This window comes from Oncorhynchus nerka, linkage group LG2, assembly GCF_034236695.1.
Source record: "Oncorhynchus nerka isolate Pitt River linkage group LG2, Oner_Uvic_2.0, whole genome shotgun sequence".
NCBI classification, from domain to species: Eukaryota; Metazoa; Chordata; class Actinopteri; order Salmoniformes; family Salmonidae; genus Oncorhynchus; species Oncorhynchus nerka.
In genome coordinates, this window is record NC_088397.1 from 96,221,550 (window position 1) to 96,239,742 (window position 18,193).

Below are 18,193 nucleotides of genomic sequence, written 5' to 3' on the forward strand. Positions count from 1 at the left end.
GGAGAGGTGAAGGGGGAGAGATAGAAGGAGAGGGAGAGGAGGAGGTGGAGAGATAGAAGGAGAGGTGGAGGGGGAGAGATAGAAGGAGAAGGAGAGGGAGAGGTGAAGGGGAGATATAGAAGGAGAGGGAGAGGGAGAGATAGAAGGAGAGGTGAAGGGGGAGAGGGTGAGGTGAAGGGGGAGAGGGAGAGGGGGAGAGGGATAGAAGGAGAGGTGGAGGGGGAGAGATAGAAGGAGAAGGAGAGGGAGAGGTGAAGGGGAGATATAGAAGGAGAGGTGAAGGGGGAGAGGGTGAGGTGAAGGGGAGAGGGGGAGAGGGATAAAATGAGAGGGAGAGGTGAAGGGGAGAGATAGAAGGAGAGGGAGAGGGGAAGGAGGAGGTGGAGAGATAGAAGGAGAAGGAGAGGGAGAGGTGAAGGGGGAGATATAGAAGGAGAGGGAGAGGGAGAGATAGAAGGAGAGGTGAAGGGGGAGAGGGTGAGGTGAAGGGGGAGAGGGGAGAGAGGGATAGAAGGAGAGGTGGAGGGGAGAGATAGAAGGAGAAGGAGAGGGAGAGGTGAAGGGGAGATATAGAAGGAGAGGGAGAGGGAGAGATAGAAGGAGAGGTGAAGGGGGAGATATAGAAGGAGAGGGAGAGGGAGAGATAGAAGGAGAGGTGAAGGGGAGAGGGTGAGGTGAAGGGGGAGAGGGAGAGGGGAGAGGGATAGAAGGAGAGGGAGAGGTGAAGTATAGGGAGAGGGAGAGGGGAGAGGGATAGAAGGAGAGGGAGAGGTGAAGTATGGGGAGAGGGAGAGGGGAGAGGGATAGAAGGAGAGGGAGAGGTGAAGTATGGGAAGAGGGAGAGGGGAGAGGGATAGAAGGAGAGGGAGAGGTGAAGTATGGGAAGAGGGAGAGGGGGAGGGATAGAAGGAGAGGGAGAGGTGAAGTATGGGAAGAGGGAGAGGGGAGAGGGATAGAAGGAGAGGGAGAGGTGAAGTATGGGGAGAGGGGGAGAGGGATAGAAGGAGAGGGAGAGGTGAAGTATGGGGAGAGGGAGAGGGGGACACAACCGTCCTCAGAGAGCGAGAACAAACCCTGTATTGTCCCTGTTAAAATCTAATTAAACATGGTGTCAGAAACAACGGCCCCTCTCTCTCTCTCTGTCTCTCTCTCTCTCTCTGTCTCTCTCTCTCTCTCTCTCTCTCTCTCTCTCTCTCTCTCTCTCTCTCTCTCTGTCTCTCTCTCTCTCTTCTCTCTCTCTTTTCTTCTCTCTCTCTTTTCTTCTCTCTCTCTTCTCTCTCTCTTCTCTCTCTCTCTCTCTTCTCTCTCTCTTTTCTTCTCTCTCTCTTCTCTCTCTCCTGCTCTCTGTCTTTTTCTTCTCTCTCTCTTTTCTTCTCTCTCTCTCTTTTCTTCTCTCTCTCTCTTTTCTTCTCTCTCTCTTCTCTCTCTCCTGCTCTCTGTCTTTTTCTTCCTCTCTCTCTTTTCTTTCTTCCCTGGCTCTCCTTTACTCTCACACATCCCCTCTTCCTCATTAATCAGCACAGAGGAGTCTACTACTAGTATCCACATCTCATGCATGATAAACAGCGTATTGGCAGTCAATGGCAGCTGTAAAGACTAGGACAAGCAGCAGGCTTGGATCCAGACGCTATCCCCGAGGTTCACCAAAGACAGGCCGCAATCAATATGGAGAGCAGAGAGCAGCCCAGTGTAGTAAAGGACTGACTGGCTGACTGGCTGACTGACTGGCTGACTGACTGGCTGGTTGGCTGACTGACTAGCTGGCTGGCTGACTGACTGGCTGACTGACTGGCTGGTTGGCTGACTGACTAGCTGGCTGGCTGGCTGGCTGGCTGGCTGGCTGGCTGGCTGACTGGCTGGCTGGCTGACTAGCTGACTGGCTGACTGACTGGCTGACTGACTAGCTGGCAGGCTGTCTGACTGACTAGCTGACTGGCTGACTGACTAGCTGGGTGACTAGCTGGTTGGTTGACTGACTAGCTGACTGGCTGACTGACTGGCTGACTGACTAGCTGGTTGGTTGGTTGACTGACTAGCTGACTGGCTGGTTGGCTGACTGACTGACTGGTTGGCTGGTTAGCTGACTGACTGACTGGCTGACTGACTGACTGGCTGGCTGGATGACTGTGTACACCGATGGATGCACACAGGCCCGATAAGGACTAGAGTTTCCACAGTGCCACACGTTAATCTAGTGCGACCCAGTACTTACCTAGTGGAGACATATTTCTGGTACTATAAACATTAGAGTAACATAGCTATGTGACCCAGTACTTACCTAGTGGAGACATATTTCTGGTACTATAAACATGTGAGTAACATAGCTATGCGACCCAGTACTTACCTAGTGGAGACATATTTCTGGTACTCTAAACATTAGAGTAACAAAGCTATATGACCCAGTACTTACCTAGTGGAGATATATTTCTGGAACTATAAACATTAGAGTAACAAAGCTATGTGACCCAGTACTTACCTAGTGGAGACATATTTCTGGCCAGCCTAGATTCTAACACTCAGATTGTGTATCATTAATAACCCAGAGGTTTCGTGTTCATCAGATGTAAACCGGACAAATGTGTCATCCATTATTAGTACCCTAGCACCGCGTCATAGCCTCCTCGTCCTCACAGCTGAACAACACCCCATAATAATAAACACAGACAATCCTGGCGTTCGCAGGGGGAAAAAAATCAGTTGCCTGGCAACCCCAGCTGTCCTGCTGTCTTGAGCTCTGTTCTGTCCAGTGATGTCATGACGCCTCAAACATTAAACGCATTACTCATCTCTCTGCCTCGTTGGCTTACTGTACAATAACTGCTATTACCTATTACCTAGTATTACCTATTACCTAGTATTACCAAGTACCTAGTATTACCTAGTATTACCTATTACCTAGTATTACCAAGTACCTAGTATTACCTAGTACCTAGTATTACCTAGTATTACCTAGTACCTAGTATTACCTAGTACCTAGTATTACCTAGTATTACCTAGTATTACCTAGTACCTAGTATTACCTAGTATTACCTAGTACCTAGTATTACCTAGTACCTAGTATTACCTAGTATTACCTAGTACCTAGTATTACCTAGTATTACCTAGTACCTAGTATTACCTAGTACCTAGTATTACCTAGTATTACCTAGTATTACCTAGTATTACCTAGTAGTACCTAGTATTACCTAGTATTACCTAGTACATAGTATTACCTAGTATTACCTAGTACCTAGTATTACCTAGTACCTAGTATTACCTATTACCTAGTATTACCTAGTACCTAGTATTACCTATTACCTAGTACCTAGTATTACCTAGTATTACCTAGTACCTAGTATTACCTAGTACCTAGTATTACCTATTACCTAGTATTACCTAGTACCTAGTATTACCTAGTACCTAGTATTACCTAGTATTACCTATTACCTAGTATTACCAAGTACCTAGTATTACCTAGTACCTAGTATTACCTATTACCTAGTATTACCTAGTATTACCTATTACCTAGTATTACCTAGTACCTAGTATTACCTAGTATTACCTAGTACCTAGTATTACCTAGTACCTAGTATTACCTAGTATTACCTAGTATTACCTATTACCTAGTATTACCTAGTATTACCTAGTACCTAGTATTACCTAGTATTACCTAGTATTACCTAGTACCTAGTTCGGCACTCTAGTAGTACTGTCCGTGGCAGGGTTCGTATGTTAGAGCTACTATAGGATATTACTGTACAATAACTGCTATTACCTATTACCTAGTATTACCTATTACCTAGTATTACCTAGTACCTAGTATTACCTAGTATTACCTAGTACCTAGTATTACCTAGTATTACCTAGTACCTAGTATTACCTAGTACCTAGTATTACCTAGTATTACCTATTACCTAGTATTACCTAGTACCTAATATTACCTAGTACTACCTAGTATTACCTAGTATTACCTAGTATTACCTAGTACCTAGTATTACCTAGTATTACCTAGTACCTAGTATTACCTAGTACCTAGTATTACCTAGTATTACCTATTACCTAGTATTACCTAGTACCTAGTATTACCTAGTGTTACCTAGTACCTAGTATTACCTAGTACCTAGTATTACCTAGTATTACCTAGTATTACCTAGTATTACCTAGTACCTAGTATTACCTATTACCTAGTATTACCTATTACCTAGTATTACCTAGTACCTAGTATTACCTAGTACCTAGTATTACCTAGTATTACCTATTACCTAGTATTACCTAGTACCTAGTATTACCTAGTATTACCTAGTACCTAGTATTACCTAGTACCTAGTATTACCTAGTATTACCTAGTACCTAGTATTACCTATTACCTAGTATTACCTAGTACCTAGTATTACCTAGTATTACCTAGTACCTAGTATTACCTAGTACCTAGTATTACCTAGTACCTAGTTCGGCACTCTAGTTGTACTGTCCGTGGCAGGGTTCGTATGTTAGAGCTACTATAGGATAGTACTGTACAATAACTGCTATTACCTATTACCTAGTATTACCTAGTACCTAGTATTACCTAGTATTACCTAGTACCTAGTATTACCTAGTATTACCTAGTACCTAGTATTACCTAGTATTACCTAGTACCTAGTATTACCTAGTATTACCTAGTATTACCTAGTACCTAGTATTACCTAGTACCTAGTACCTAGTATTACCTAGTACCTAGTACCTAGTATTACCTAGTACCTAGTACCTAGTATTACCTAGTATTACCTAGTATTACCTAGTACCTAGTATTACCTAGTACCTAGTTCGGCACTCTAGTTGTACTGTCCGTGGCAGGGTTTGTATGTTAGAGCTACTATAGGATATTACTGTACAATAACTGCTATTACCTATTACCTAGTATTACCTAGTACCTAGTATTACCTAGTATTACCTAGTACCTAGTATTACCTAGTACATAGTATTACCTAGTATTACCTAGTACCTAGTATTACCTAGTACTTAGTATTACCTAGTATTACCTAGTACCTAGTACTTAGTATTACCTAGTATTACCTAGTACCTAGTATTACCTAGTACTTAGTATTACCTAGTATTACCTAGTACCTAGTATTACCTAGTACTTAGTATTACCTAGTATTACCTAGTATTACCTAGTACCTAGTATTACCTAGTATTACCTAGTACCTAGTATTACCTAGTACATAGTATTACCTAGTACCTAGTATTACCTAGTACCTAGTATTACCTAGTACCTAGTTCGGCACTTTAGTTGTACTGTCCGTGGCAGGGTTCGTATGTTAGAGCTACTATAGGATATTACTGTACAATAACTGCTATTACCTATTACCTAGTATTACCTATTACCTAGTATTACCTATTACCTAGTATTACCTATTATCTAGTATTACCTAGTACCTAGTATTACCTATTACCTAGTATTACCTATTACCTAGTATTACCTAGTACCTAGTATTACCTATTACCTAGTATTACCTAGTATTACCTAGTATTACCTAGTAGTACCTAGTATTACCTAGTACCTAGTATTACCTATTACCTAGTATTACCTATTACCTAGTATTACCTAGTACCTAGTATTACCTATTACCTAGTATTACCTAGTATTACCTAGTATTACCTAGTACCTATTATTACCTAGTACCTAGTATTACCTAGTATTACCTATTACCTAGTATTACCTAGTATTACCTAGTATTACCTATTACCTAGTATTACCTAGTACCTAGTATTACCTAGTACCTATTATTACCTAGTACCTAGTATTACCTAGTATTACCTAGTATTACCTAGTAGTACCTAGTATTACCTAGTATTACCTAGTATTACCTAGTAGTACCTAGTATTACCTAGTACCTAGTATTACCTAGTATTACCTAGTATTACCTAGTATTACCTAGTACCTAGTTTGGCACTCTAGTTGAACTGTCCGTGGCAGGGTTTGTATGTTAGAGCTACTATAGGATATTACTGTACAATAACTGCTATTACCTATTACCTAGTACCTAGTATTACCTATTACCTAGTATTACCTAGTATTACCTATTACCTAGTATTACCTAGTATTACCTATTACCTAGTATTACCTAGTATTACCTATTACCTAGTATTACCTAGTATTACCTAGTACCTAGTATTACCTAGTATTACCTAGTACCTAGTTCGGCACTCTAGTTGAACTGTCCGTGGCAGGGTTTGTATGTTAGAGCTACTATAGGATATTACTGTACAATAACTGCTATTACCTATTACCTAGTACCTAGTATTACCTATTACCTAGTATTACCTAGTATTACCTATTACCTAGTATTACCTAGTATTACCTATTACCTAGTATTACCTAGTATTACCTATTACCTAGTATTACCTAGTATTACCTAGTACCTAGTATTACCTAGTACCTAGTATTACCTAGTATTACCTAGTACCTAGTATTACCTAGTATTACCTAGTACCTAGTATTACCTAGTATTACCTAGTACCTAGTTTGGCACTCTAGTTGAACTGTCCGTGGCAGGGTTTGTATGTTAGAGCTACTATAGGATATTACTGTACAATAACTGCTATTACCTATTACCTAGTACCTAGTATTACCTATTACCTAGTATTACCTAGTATTACCTATTACCTAGTATTACCTAGTATTACCTATTACCTAGTATTACCTAGTATTACCTATTACCTAGTATTACCTAGTATTACCTAGTACCTAGTATTACCTAGTATTACCTAGTACCTAGTATTACCTAGTATTACCTATTACCTAGTATTACCTAGTATTACCTATTACCTAGTATTACCTAGTATTACCTAGTACCTAGTATTACCTAGTATTACCTAGTACCTAGTATTACCTAGTATTACCTAGTACCTAGTTTACCTAGTACCTAGTTCGGCACTCTAGTTGAACTGTCCGTGGCAGGGTTCGTATGTTATTTTTTTATTTAACCTTTATTTAACCAGGTAGGCTAGTTGAGAACACCTTTATTTAACCAGGTAGGCTAGTTGAGAACACCTTTATTTAACCAGGTAGGTCAGTTGAGAACACCTTTATTTAACCAGGTAGGCCAGTTGAGAACACCTTTATTTAACCAGGTAGGCCAGTTGAGAACACCTTTATTTAACCAGGTAGGTCAGTTGAGAACACCTTTATTTAACCAGGTAGGCCAGTTGAGAACACCTTTATTTAACCAGGTAGGCCAGTTGAGAACACCTTTATTTAACCAGGTAGGTCAGTTGAGAACACCTTTATTTAACCAGGTAGGCCAGTTGAGAACACCTTTATTTAACCAGGTAGGTCAGTTGAGAACACCTTTATTTAACCAGGTAGGCCAGTTGAGAACACCTTTATTTAACCAGGTAGGCCAGTTGAGAACACCTTTATTTAACCAGGTAGGCCAGTTGAGAACACCTTTATTTAACCAGGTAGGTCAGTTGAGAACACCTTTATTTAACCAGGTAGGTCAGTTGAGAACACCTTTATTTAACCAGGTAGGTCAGTTGAGAACACCTTTATTTAACCAGGTAGGCTAGTTGAGAACACCTTTATTTAACCAGGTAGGTCAGTTGAGAACACCTTTATTTAACCAGGTAGGTCAGTTGAGAACACCTTTATTTAACCAGGTAGGTCAGTTGAGAACACCTTTATTTAACCAGGTAGGTCAGTTGAGAACACCTTTATTTAACCAGGTAGGTCAGTTGAGAACACCTTTATTTAACCAGGTAGGTCAGTTGAGAACACCTTTATTTAACCAGGTAGGTCAGTTGAGAACACCTTTATTTAACCAGGTATGCCAGTTGAGAACACCTTTATTTAACCAGGTAGGTCAGTTGAGAACACCTTTATTTAACCAGGTAGGTCAGTTGAGAACACCTTTATTTAACCAGGTAGGCTAGTTGAGAACACCTTTATTTAACCAGGTAGGCTAGTTGAGAACACCTAGAGCTGCTATAGGATATTACTGTACCAGGGTTTGTATGTTAGAGCTGCTATAGGATATTACTGTACCAGGGTTTGTATGTTAGAGCTGCTATAGGATATTACTGTACCAGGGTTTGTATGTTAGAGCTGCTATAGGATATTACCGTAACAGAGTTTGTACATTAGAGCTGCTATAAAAGGGTTTGTATGTTTGAGCTGCTATAAAAGGGTTTGTATGTTGGACCTGCTATAGGCTACACTATAAGAGCTGCTGGTACTTCAGGAGGAGCCATTCCTCTGTACCAGTCATCTCCAGCCCACTTCAATACCCTTCATCTCTGTCTTTTCTCTTTCTCTCTCTCTCTCTGACTCAATCTTCAGACCACTCCTCTCTCTCTCTCTCTGACTCAATCTTCAGACCACTCCTCTCTCTCTCTCTCTCTCTGACTCAATCTTCAGACCACTCCTCTTTCTCTCTCTCTCTCTCTGACTCAATCTTCAGACCACTCCTCTCTCTCTCTCTCTGACTGACCACTCAATCTTCAGACCACTCCTCTTTCTCTCTCTCTCTGACTCAATCTTCAGACCACTCCTCTCTCTCTCTCTCTGACTCAATCTTCAGACCACTCCTCTTTCTCTCTCTCTCTGACTCAATCTTCAGACCACTCCTCTCTCTCTCTCTCTCTGACTCAATCTTCAGACCACTCCTCTTTCTCTCTCTCTGACTCAATCTTCAGACCACTCCTCTCTCTCTCTCTGACTCAATCTTCAGACCACTCCTCTCTCTCTCTCTCTCTGACTCAATCTTCAGACCACTCCTCTTCTCTCTCTCTGACTCAATCTTCAGACCACTCCTCTCTCTCTCTCTGACTCAATCTTCAGACCACTCCTCTCTCTCTCTCTCTCTGACTCAATCTTCAGACCACTCCTCTCTCTCTCTCTCTCTCTGACTCAATCTTCAGACCACTCCTCTTTCTCTCTCTCTGACTCAATCTTCAGACCACTCCTCTCTCTCTCTCTCTGACTCAATCTTCAGACCACTCCTCTTTCTCTCTCTCTCTCTGACTCAATCTTCAGACCACTCCTCTTTCTCTCTCTCTCTCTGACTCAATCTTCAGACCACTCCTCTTTCTGCTTGTTGTGCTTTCAGTGCATTGGTATGCAGTGTTACGCAGTCGAGAAATATAGAGGGTGTCAGTTCAACCCAGTACGCTAATATGAAGTTGACTATACCTCCTAGAGTCAGCACCCCACCACTACACCTCTACCTCCTATAGTCAACACCCCACCACTACACCTCTACCTCCTATAGTCAACACCCCACCACTATACCTCTACCTCCTATAGTCAGCACCCCACCACTACACCTCTACCTCCTATAGTCAACACCCCACCACTACACCTCTACCTCCTATAGTCAGCACCCCACCACTACACTACCTCCTATAGTCAGCACCCCACCACTACACCTCTACCTCCTATAGTCAACACCCCACCACTACACCTCTACCTCCTATAGTCAACACCCCACCACTACACCTCTACCTCCTATAGTCAACACCCCAACACTACACCTCTACCTCCTATAGTCAACAACCCACCACTACAACTCTACCTCCTATAGTCAACACCCCACCACTACACCTCTACCTCCTATAGTCAGCACCCCACCACTACACCTCTACCTCCTATAGTCAACACCCCACCACTACACCTCTACCTCCTATAGTCAACACCCCACCACTACACCTCTACCTCCTATAGTCAGCACCCCACCACTACACCTCTACCTCCTATAGTCAACACCCCACCACTACACCTCTACCTCTTATAGTCAACACCCCACCACTACACCTCTACCTCCTATAGTCAACACCCCACCACTACACCTCTACCTCCTATAGTCAACACCCCACCACTACACCTCTACCTCCTATAGTCAACACCCCACCACTACACCTCTACCTCCTATAGTCAACACCCCACCACTACACCTCTACCTCCTATAGTCAACACCCCACCACTACACCTCTACCTCCTATAGTCAACACCCCACCACTACACCTCTACCTGCCATAGTCAACACCCCACCACTACACCTCTACCTCCTATAGTCAGCACCCCACCACTACACCTCTACCTCCTATCGTCAGCACCCCACTAATACACCTCTACCTCTTATAGTCAACACCCCACCACTACACCTCTACCTCTTATAGTCAACACCCCACTAATACACCTCTACCTGCCATAGTCAACACCCCACCACTACACCTCTACCTCCTATAGTCAGCACCCCACCACTACACCTCTACCTCCTATCGTCAGCACCCCACTAATACACCTCTACCTCCTATAGTCAACACCCCACCACTACACCTCTACCTCCTATCGTCAGGTATAGGGTATAGGGGTATAGGGGTATAGGTGTATATGGATATAGAGTATAGGGGTATAGGATATATGGATATAGGGGTATAGGGATATAGGGTATAGGTGTATAGGGATATAGGGGTATAGGGATGTAGGGGTATAGGGATATAGGGTATAGGGTATAGGAAATAGGGCATAGGGATGTGCAGGGCATAGGGATGTAGGGCATAGGATATAGGGTATAGGTGCATGGGGATATAGGGCATAGGGATAGGGGCATAGGGCATTAGGCATAGGGATATAGGGGCACAGGGTATAGGGATATAGGGTACAGTGGTATAGGGATATAGGGGTATATGGATATAGGGGTATAGGGATTTAGGGTATAGGGATATAGGGGTATAGGGGTATAGGTGTATAGGGTTATAGGGATATAGGGGTATAGGTGTATAGGGTTTTAGGGTATAGGGATATAGAGATATAGGGTATAGGGGTATAGGGGTATAGGGTATAGGGGTATAGGGTATAGGGATATAGAGATATATGGTATAGGGGTATAGGGGTATAGGGGTATAGGTGTATAGGGGTATAGGGATATAGAGATATATGGTATAGGGGTATAGGGGTATAGGTGTATAGGGGTATAGGGGGTACAGAACAGACATGTTTTACTGGGGGAGCTCAGCTAATGTAATTGTGTGCACGGACACAAGTCACCACGTCCGTAATTTTGGTCCCGTCCGAATCTGCCATGTCAGTCATTTTTATTATCCCAGCCCTAAAAACATTTTTTATTTTTTATTCTGAAAACTCCAATGTCCTCTGATAATACTTCTCCCGTGTGAATCGTCATCCCTGTGTTTTGAGGGATATTACAGAGTTTAAACAGCTACTGGGCCCAGTTTGGGTCAGAACTGAAGTGCTATGTTCGTAGCCTACAGATGAATGACCGGTTTTTGTCACATATCAACTTTCCCAGTGCCCATACTTTTAAAAGACGAAGAAGTGGACAATATTGTGCCAATGAATTGATAACTTGCCAAATCCGTCAGGTAATTAAATGTCTGCAGGTTAAAAGTCCATGGTTCTTGTTAATATGCATTGTTATTAGGTCACTATTAGACTGCCCCTAGACATGTGAACTGAAGGTCATTAGGTCAATATTAGACTGTCCCTAGACATGTGAACTGAAGGTCATTAGGTCAATATTAGACTGTCCCTAGACATGTGAACTGAAGGTCATTAGGTCAATATTAGACTGTCCCTAGACATGTGAACTGAAGGTCATTAGGTCAATATTAGACTGTCCCTAGACATGTGAACTGAAGGTCATTAGGTCAATATTAGACTGTCCCTAGACATGTGAACTGAAGGTCATTAGGTCAATATTAGGCAGTCCCTAGACATGTGAACTGAAGGTCATTAGGTCAATATTAGACTGTCCCTAGACATGTGAACTGAAGGTCATTAGGTCAATATTAGACTGTCCCTAGACATGTGAACTGAAGGTCATTAGGTCAATATTAGACTGTCCCTAGAAGAGAACTTCAGGCTTCTGTCATAACAGTCAACTGTGAATGGGGCTTCTGTCATAACAGTACAACGGGCAGAAAGGGGGAATGAGTACATGGGCAGAAACTAATCTCAACCGAATCGTCCACTGGACAAACTGACATGCTGGGGTAATATTTACATACCCGACGTTCTATAGTAATACTAGTCCTGTGTGAATAGCGTTATCGGGGTATAGGGATGTACTGTTGTAAGGGTATAAGGATATTGGGATATAGGGGTGTAGGGTTGTAGGGGTATGGGGGTATAGGGTTGTAGGGGTATAGGGTATAGGGTAGTAGGGGGGTATAGGGGTAGGGGTATAGGGGTAGGGGTATAGGGTTGTAGGGGTATAGGGGTATAGGGTTGTAGGGGTATAGGGTTGTAGGGGTATGGGGGCACAGGGTAAGGGGTAGGGTTGTAGGGGTATGGGGGTATAGTAGGGTTGGGTTGTAGGGGTATAGGGGGTGTAGGGTTGGGGGCATAGGGTATAGGGTTGTAGGGGTATAGGGGTACAGGGTTGTAATGGGGTATTGTAGGGGTATGGGGGTGTAGGGTTGTAGGGTATGGGGTGTAGGGTTGTAGGGGTATGGGGGGGCACAGGGTTGTATGGGGGGGTGCATTATAGGGGTATGGGGTAGGGTTGGGGGGTATAGGGTTGTAGGGCATATAGGGGTGTAGGGTAGGGGTATAGGGGTATAGGGGTTATAGGGTATAGGGCATGGGGTGTAGGGTTGTAGGGGTGATATATAGGGGTAGGGGTATAGGGTTGTATAGGGGGGTAGGGGTATAGGGGTAGGGATAGGGGCATAGGGGTGTAGGGGTATAGGGGTATAGGGTTTGTAGGGTATGGGGGTGTAGGGTTGTAGGGGTATGGGGGTGTAGGGGCTGTAGGGGTATGGGGGTGTAGGGTTGTAGGGGTATGGGGGTACAGGGTTGTAGGGTATGGGGGTGTAGGGTTATAGGGGTATGGGGGTGTAGGGTTGTAGGGGTATAGGGGTATAGGGTTGTAGGGGTATGGGGGTGTAGGGTTGGGTAGGGGTGTAGGGGTATAGGGTTGTAGGGGTATAGGGTTGGGGTGTAGGGTTATAGGGGTATAGGGTTATGGGGGTGTAGGGTTGTAGGGGTATAGGGATATTGGGATATAGGGGTATAGGGTTGTAGGGGTATGGGGGTATAGGGTTGTAGGGGTATGGGGGTATAGGGTTGTAGGGGTATGGGGGTGTAGGGTTGTAGGGGTATGGGGGTGTAGGGTTGTAGGGGTATAGGGGTATAGGTTTATAGGGTTGTAGGGGTATAGGGTTGTAGGGGTATGGGGGTGTAGGGTTATGGGATTGTAGGGGTATAGGGTTGTAGGGGTATATGGTATAGGGGTATATGGTATAGGAGTATAGGGTATATGGTATAGGGGTATAGGGTTATAGGGGTATAGTGTTATAGGGTTGTAGGGGTATAGGGGTATAGGGTTGTAGGGGTAAAGGGGTATAGGGTTGTAGGGGTATAGGGTTGTAGGGGTATAGGGGTATAGGGTTGTAGGGGTATAGGGTATAGGGGTATAGGTGTATAGGGGTATAGGGTTGTAGGGGTATAGGGGTATAGGGTTGTAGGGGTATAGGGTATAGGGGTATAGGGTTGTAGGGGTATAGGGATATAGGGGTATAGGTTGTAGGGTATAGGGGTATAGGGGTATAGGGGTTATAGGGTATAGGGGTATAGGGCTTACGGTGCAAGGCCCAACATTATGTAAAGAAAGGTATGTTCTATCTGAGTCAGAGTGGCCCTTAGGGCTAGGAGCGAGAACGGCCCATAGGGCCAGGTGCCAGAACGGCCCCTAGGGCCAGGAGCCAGAACGGCCCTTAGGGCCAGGTGCCAGAATGGCCCATAGGGTCAGGGGCCAGAACGGCCCATAGGGCCAGGAGCCAGAACGGCCCTCAGGGCCAGGGGCCAGAATGGCTCACAGGGTCAGGGGCCAGAACGGCCCACAGGGCCAGGAGCCAGAACGGCCCTTAGGGCCAGGAGCCAGAACGGCCCATAGGGCCAGAACGGCCCATTGGGCCAGGGGCCAGAACGGCTCACAGGGTCAGGGGCCAGAACGGCTCACAGGGTCAGGGGCCAGAACGGCCCATAGGGGCAGGATCCAGAACGGCCCATAGGGGCAGGAGCCAGAACGGCCCATAGGGGCAGGAGCCTATCTTCTGTTACTTTAGGGTGAGGCCGCTTGATGTAAAAGACGCTAGCACAAAAGTAGTGCACTATAAAGGCACACATTTAGATTTGCCCAGTTGCTGTGAGACAAACTGCTAACGGCTTAGAGAGAAGGCGACCGAGAGGCCATGTTGGATCGAGCAGACCTAGGTTGACAGTTGTTGAGAGAGTAACAGCAGCTTGGGGAGAAGGCGACAGGGATGCCATGTTGGATCGACAGGCTGATGCCTGCTCGTGGCTGATGTTGGGATCGAAGGTGACAGTTGCTGAGACACTAACTGCTGGCTGGAGAGAGAAGGCTGCCATGTTGGAGGTGACAGTTGCTGAGACACTAACTGCTCGTGGCTGAGAGAGAGAAGGCGACAGGGATGCCATGTTGGATCGAAGGTGACAGTTGCTGAGACACTAACTGCTCGTGGCTGAGAGAGAAGGGCAACCCGGGCGGCCACGTTGAATCGAGCGACGGTACCTACCTGTGGGTCTGAGAGGCGGGAGATGTCAGGGTACAGGTAGAACTTGATTCCTTCCCACGCCCCCGGCAGAGTAACCCCTCGGATCAGCAGGACCAACAGCATGACATAGGGGAAGGTAGCAGTCACATACACCACCTATAGGAGGACAGAACCACAACAACAACATATCATATTATATAATATAATCTATAGGGGAAGGTAGCTGTCACATACACCACCTATAGATGGACAGAACCACAACAACAACATATCATATTATATAATATAATCTATAGGGGAAGGTAGCAGTCACATACACCACCTATAGATGGACAGAACCACAACAACAACATATCATATTATATAATATAATCTATAGGGGAAGGTAGTAGTCACATACACCACCTATAGATGGACAGAACCACAACAACAACATATCATATTATATAATATAATCTATAGGGGAAGGTAGCAGTCACATACACCACCTATAGGAGGACAGAACCACAACAACAACATATCATATTATATAATATAATCTATAGGGGAAGGTAGCAGTCACATACACCACCTATAGGAGGACAGAACCACAACAACAACATATCATATTATATAATATAATCTATAGGGGAAGGTAACAGTCACATACACCACCTATAGGAGGACAGAACCACAACAACAACATATCATATTATATAATATAATCTATAGGGGAAGGTAGCAGTCACATACACCACCTATAGATGGACAGAACCACAACAACAACATATCATATTATATAATATAATCTATAGGGGAAGGTAGCAGTCACATACACCACCTATAGGAGGACAGAACCACAACAACAACATATCATATTATATAATATAATCTATAGGGGAAGGTAGCAGTCACATACACCACCTATAGGAGGACAGAACCACAACAACAACATATCATATTATATAATATCATCTATAGGGGAAGGTAGCAGTCACATACACCACCTATAGAGGACAGAACCACAACAACAACATATCATATTATATAATATAATCTATAGGGGAAGGTAACAGTCACATACACCACCTATAGGAGGACAGAACCACAACAACAACATATCATATTATATAATATCATCTATAGGGGAAGGTAGCAGTCACATACACCACCTATAGATGGACAGAACCACAACAACAACATATCATATTATATAATATCATCTATAGGGGAAGGTAGCAGTCACATACACCACCTATAGATGGACAGAACCACAACAACAACATATCATATTATATAATATAATCTATAGGGGAAGGTAGCAGTCACATACACCACCTATAGATGGACAGAACCACAACAACAACATATCATATTATATAATATAATCTATAGGGGAAGGTAGCAGTCACATACACCACCTATAGGAGGACAGAACCACAACAACAACATATCATATTACATATTATATAATATAATCTATAGGGGAAGGTAACAGTCACATACACCACCTATAGATGGACAGATGTTTACAAAATAATAAATAATGCAAAGCTAAAATGTCTTGAGTCAATAAGTATTCAACCCCTTCGTTATGGAAAACCTAAATAAGTTCAGGAGTAAAAATGTGCTTAACAAGTCACATAACAAGTTGCATGGACAATAATAGTGTTTAACATGATTTCTGAATGACTACCTCATCCCTGTACCCCACACATACAATTATCTGTAAGGTCCCTCAGTCGAGCAGTGAATTTCAAACACAGATTCAACCACAAAGACCAGGAAGGTTTTCTAATGTCTCGAAAAGAAAGGCACCTATTGGTAGATGTGTAAAAATGTCAAAGTAGACATTGAATATCCCTTAGAGCATGGTGAAGTGATTAAATACACTTTGTATGGTGTTACAATACACCCAGTCACTACAAAGATACAGACGTCCTTCCTAACTCAGTTGCCGGAGAGGAAGGAAACTGCTCAGGGATTTCACCATGAGGCCACTGGTGACTTTAAAACAGTTACAGAGTTTAATGGCTGTGACAGGAGAAAACTGAGGATGGAACAACAACATTGTAGTTACTCCACAATACAAACATAAGGACACTTCAACCCTGTTCCTGGAGAGATACCCTCCTGTAGGTTTTAACTCCAACCCCGTTCCTGGAGAGATACCCTCCTGTAGGTTTTAACTTCAATCCTGTTCCTGGAGAGATACCCTCCTGTAGGTTTTAACTCCAACCCTGTTCCTGGAGAGAATCCCTCCTGTAGGTTTGAACTCCAACCCTGTTCCTGGAGAGCTACCCTCCTGTAGGTTTTAACTCCAACCCTGTTTCTGGAGAGATACTCTCCTGTAAGTTTAAACCCCAACCCTGTTCCTGGAGAGATACCCTCCTGTAGGTTTAAACTCCAACCCTGTTCCTGGAGAGCTACCCTCCTGTAGGTTTTAACTCCAACCCTGTTCCTGGAGAGATACCCTCCTGTAGGTTTTAACTCCAACCCTGTTCCTGGAGAGATACCCTCCTATAGGTTAACTCCAACCCTGTTCCTGGAGAGATACCCTCCTGTAGGCTTTCACTCCAAACCCAGTTATAACTAGCCTGATTCAGTTTATCGACCAGCTGATTATTAGAACCTAGCTAGATTAGGGTTGGATTGAAAACCTACAGGAGGGTAGCTCTCAGGGAACAGGGTTGGAAAGCCCTGCAATAAAGTAATACTGCAAAATTCACTTTTTGTCCGCAATACAAAGTGTTATGTTTGGGGCAAATCCAATACAACACATTACTGAGTACCACTCTCCATATTTTCAAGCGTAGTGGTTGCTGCATCATGTTATGGGTATGCTTGTAATCGTTAAGGACTTGGGAGTTTTTCAGGGGGAAAAAACTGAATGGAGCTATGCACAGACAAAACCATAGAGGAAAACCTGGTTCAATCTGCTTTCCACCAGACACTGGGAGATGAATGAACCTTTCAGCAGGACAATAACCTGGTTCATTCTGCTTTCCAGCAGACACTGGGAGATGAATGTACCTTTCAGCAGGACAATAACCTGGTTCATTCTGCTTTCCAGCAGACACTGGGAGATGAATGTACCTTTCAGCAGGACAATAACCTGGTTCATTCTGCTTTCCACCAGATACTGGGAGATGAATTTACCTTTCAACAGGCCAATAACCTGGTTCAGTCTGCTTTCCACCAGACACTGGGAGATGAATGTACCTTTCAGCAGGCCAATAACCTGGTTCAGTCTGCTTTCCACCAGACACTGGGAGATGAATGTACCTTTCAGCAGGACAATAACCTGGTTCAGTCTGCTTTCCAGCAGACACTGGGAGATGAATGTACCTTTCAGCAGGACAATAACCTGGTTCATTCTGCTTTCCAGCAGACACTGGGAGATGAATTCACCTTTCAGCAGGACAATAACCTGGTTCATTCTGCTTTCCAGCAGACACTGGGAGATGAATGTACCTTTCAGCAGGCCAATAACCTGGTTCATTCTGCTTTCCACCAGACACTGGGAGATGAATGTACCTTTCAGCAGGACAATAACCTGGTTCAGTCTGCTTTCCACCAGACACTGGGAGATGAATTTACCTTTCAGCAGGACAATAACCTAAAACACAAGGCCAAATCTACACTGGAGTTGCTTGCCAAGAAGACAGTGAATGTTCCTGAGTGGCCGAGTTAGTTTTGACTTAAATCTACT

General features: G+C 43.9%; 1 protein-coding gene across 1 annotated transcript in view; it reads right to left on the bottom strand.

The window, feature by feature from the left end:
* Window positions 1–18,193, bottom strand: part of slc6a11b (solute carrier family 6 member 11b) — a 113,727-nt gene that overhangs the window by 60,600 nt on the left and 34,934 nt on the right. Inside the window, exon 6 of the mRNA XM_065004511.1 lies at window positions 14,524–14,658. Coding sequence (XP_064860583.1) covers window positions 14,524–14,658 — 135 coding nt within the window. The remainder of the gene's footprint in view (window positions 1–14,523; window positions 14,659–18,193) is intronic.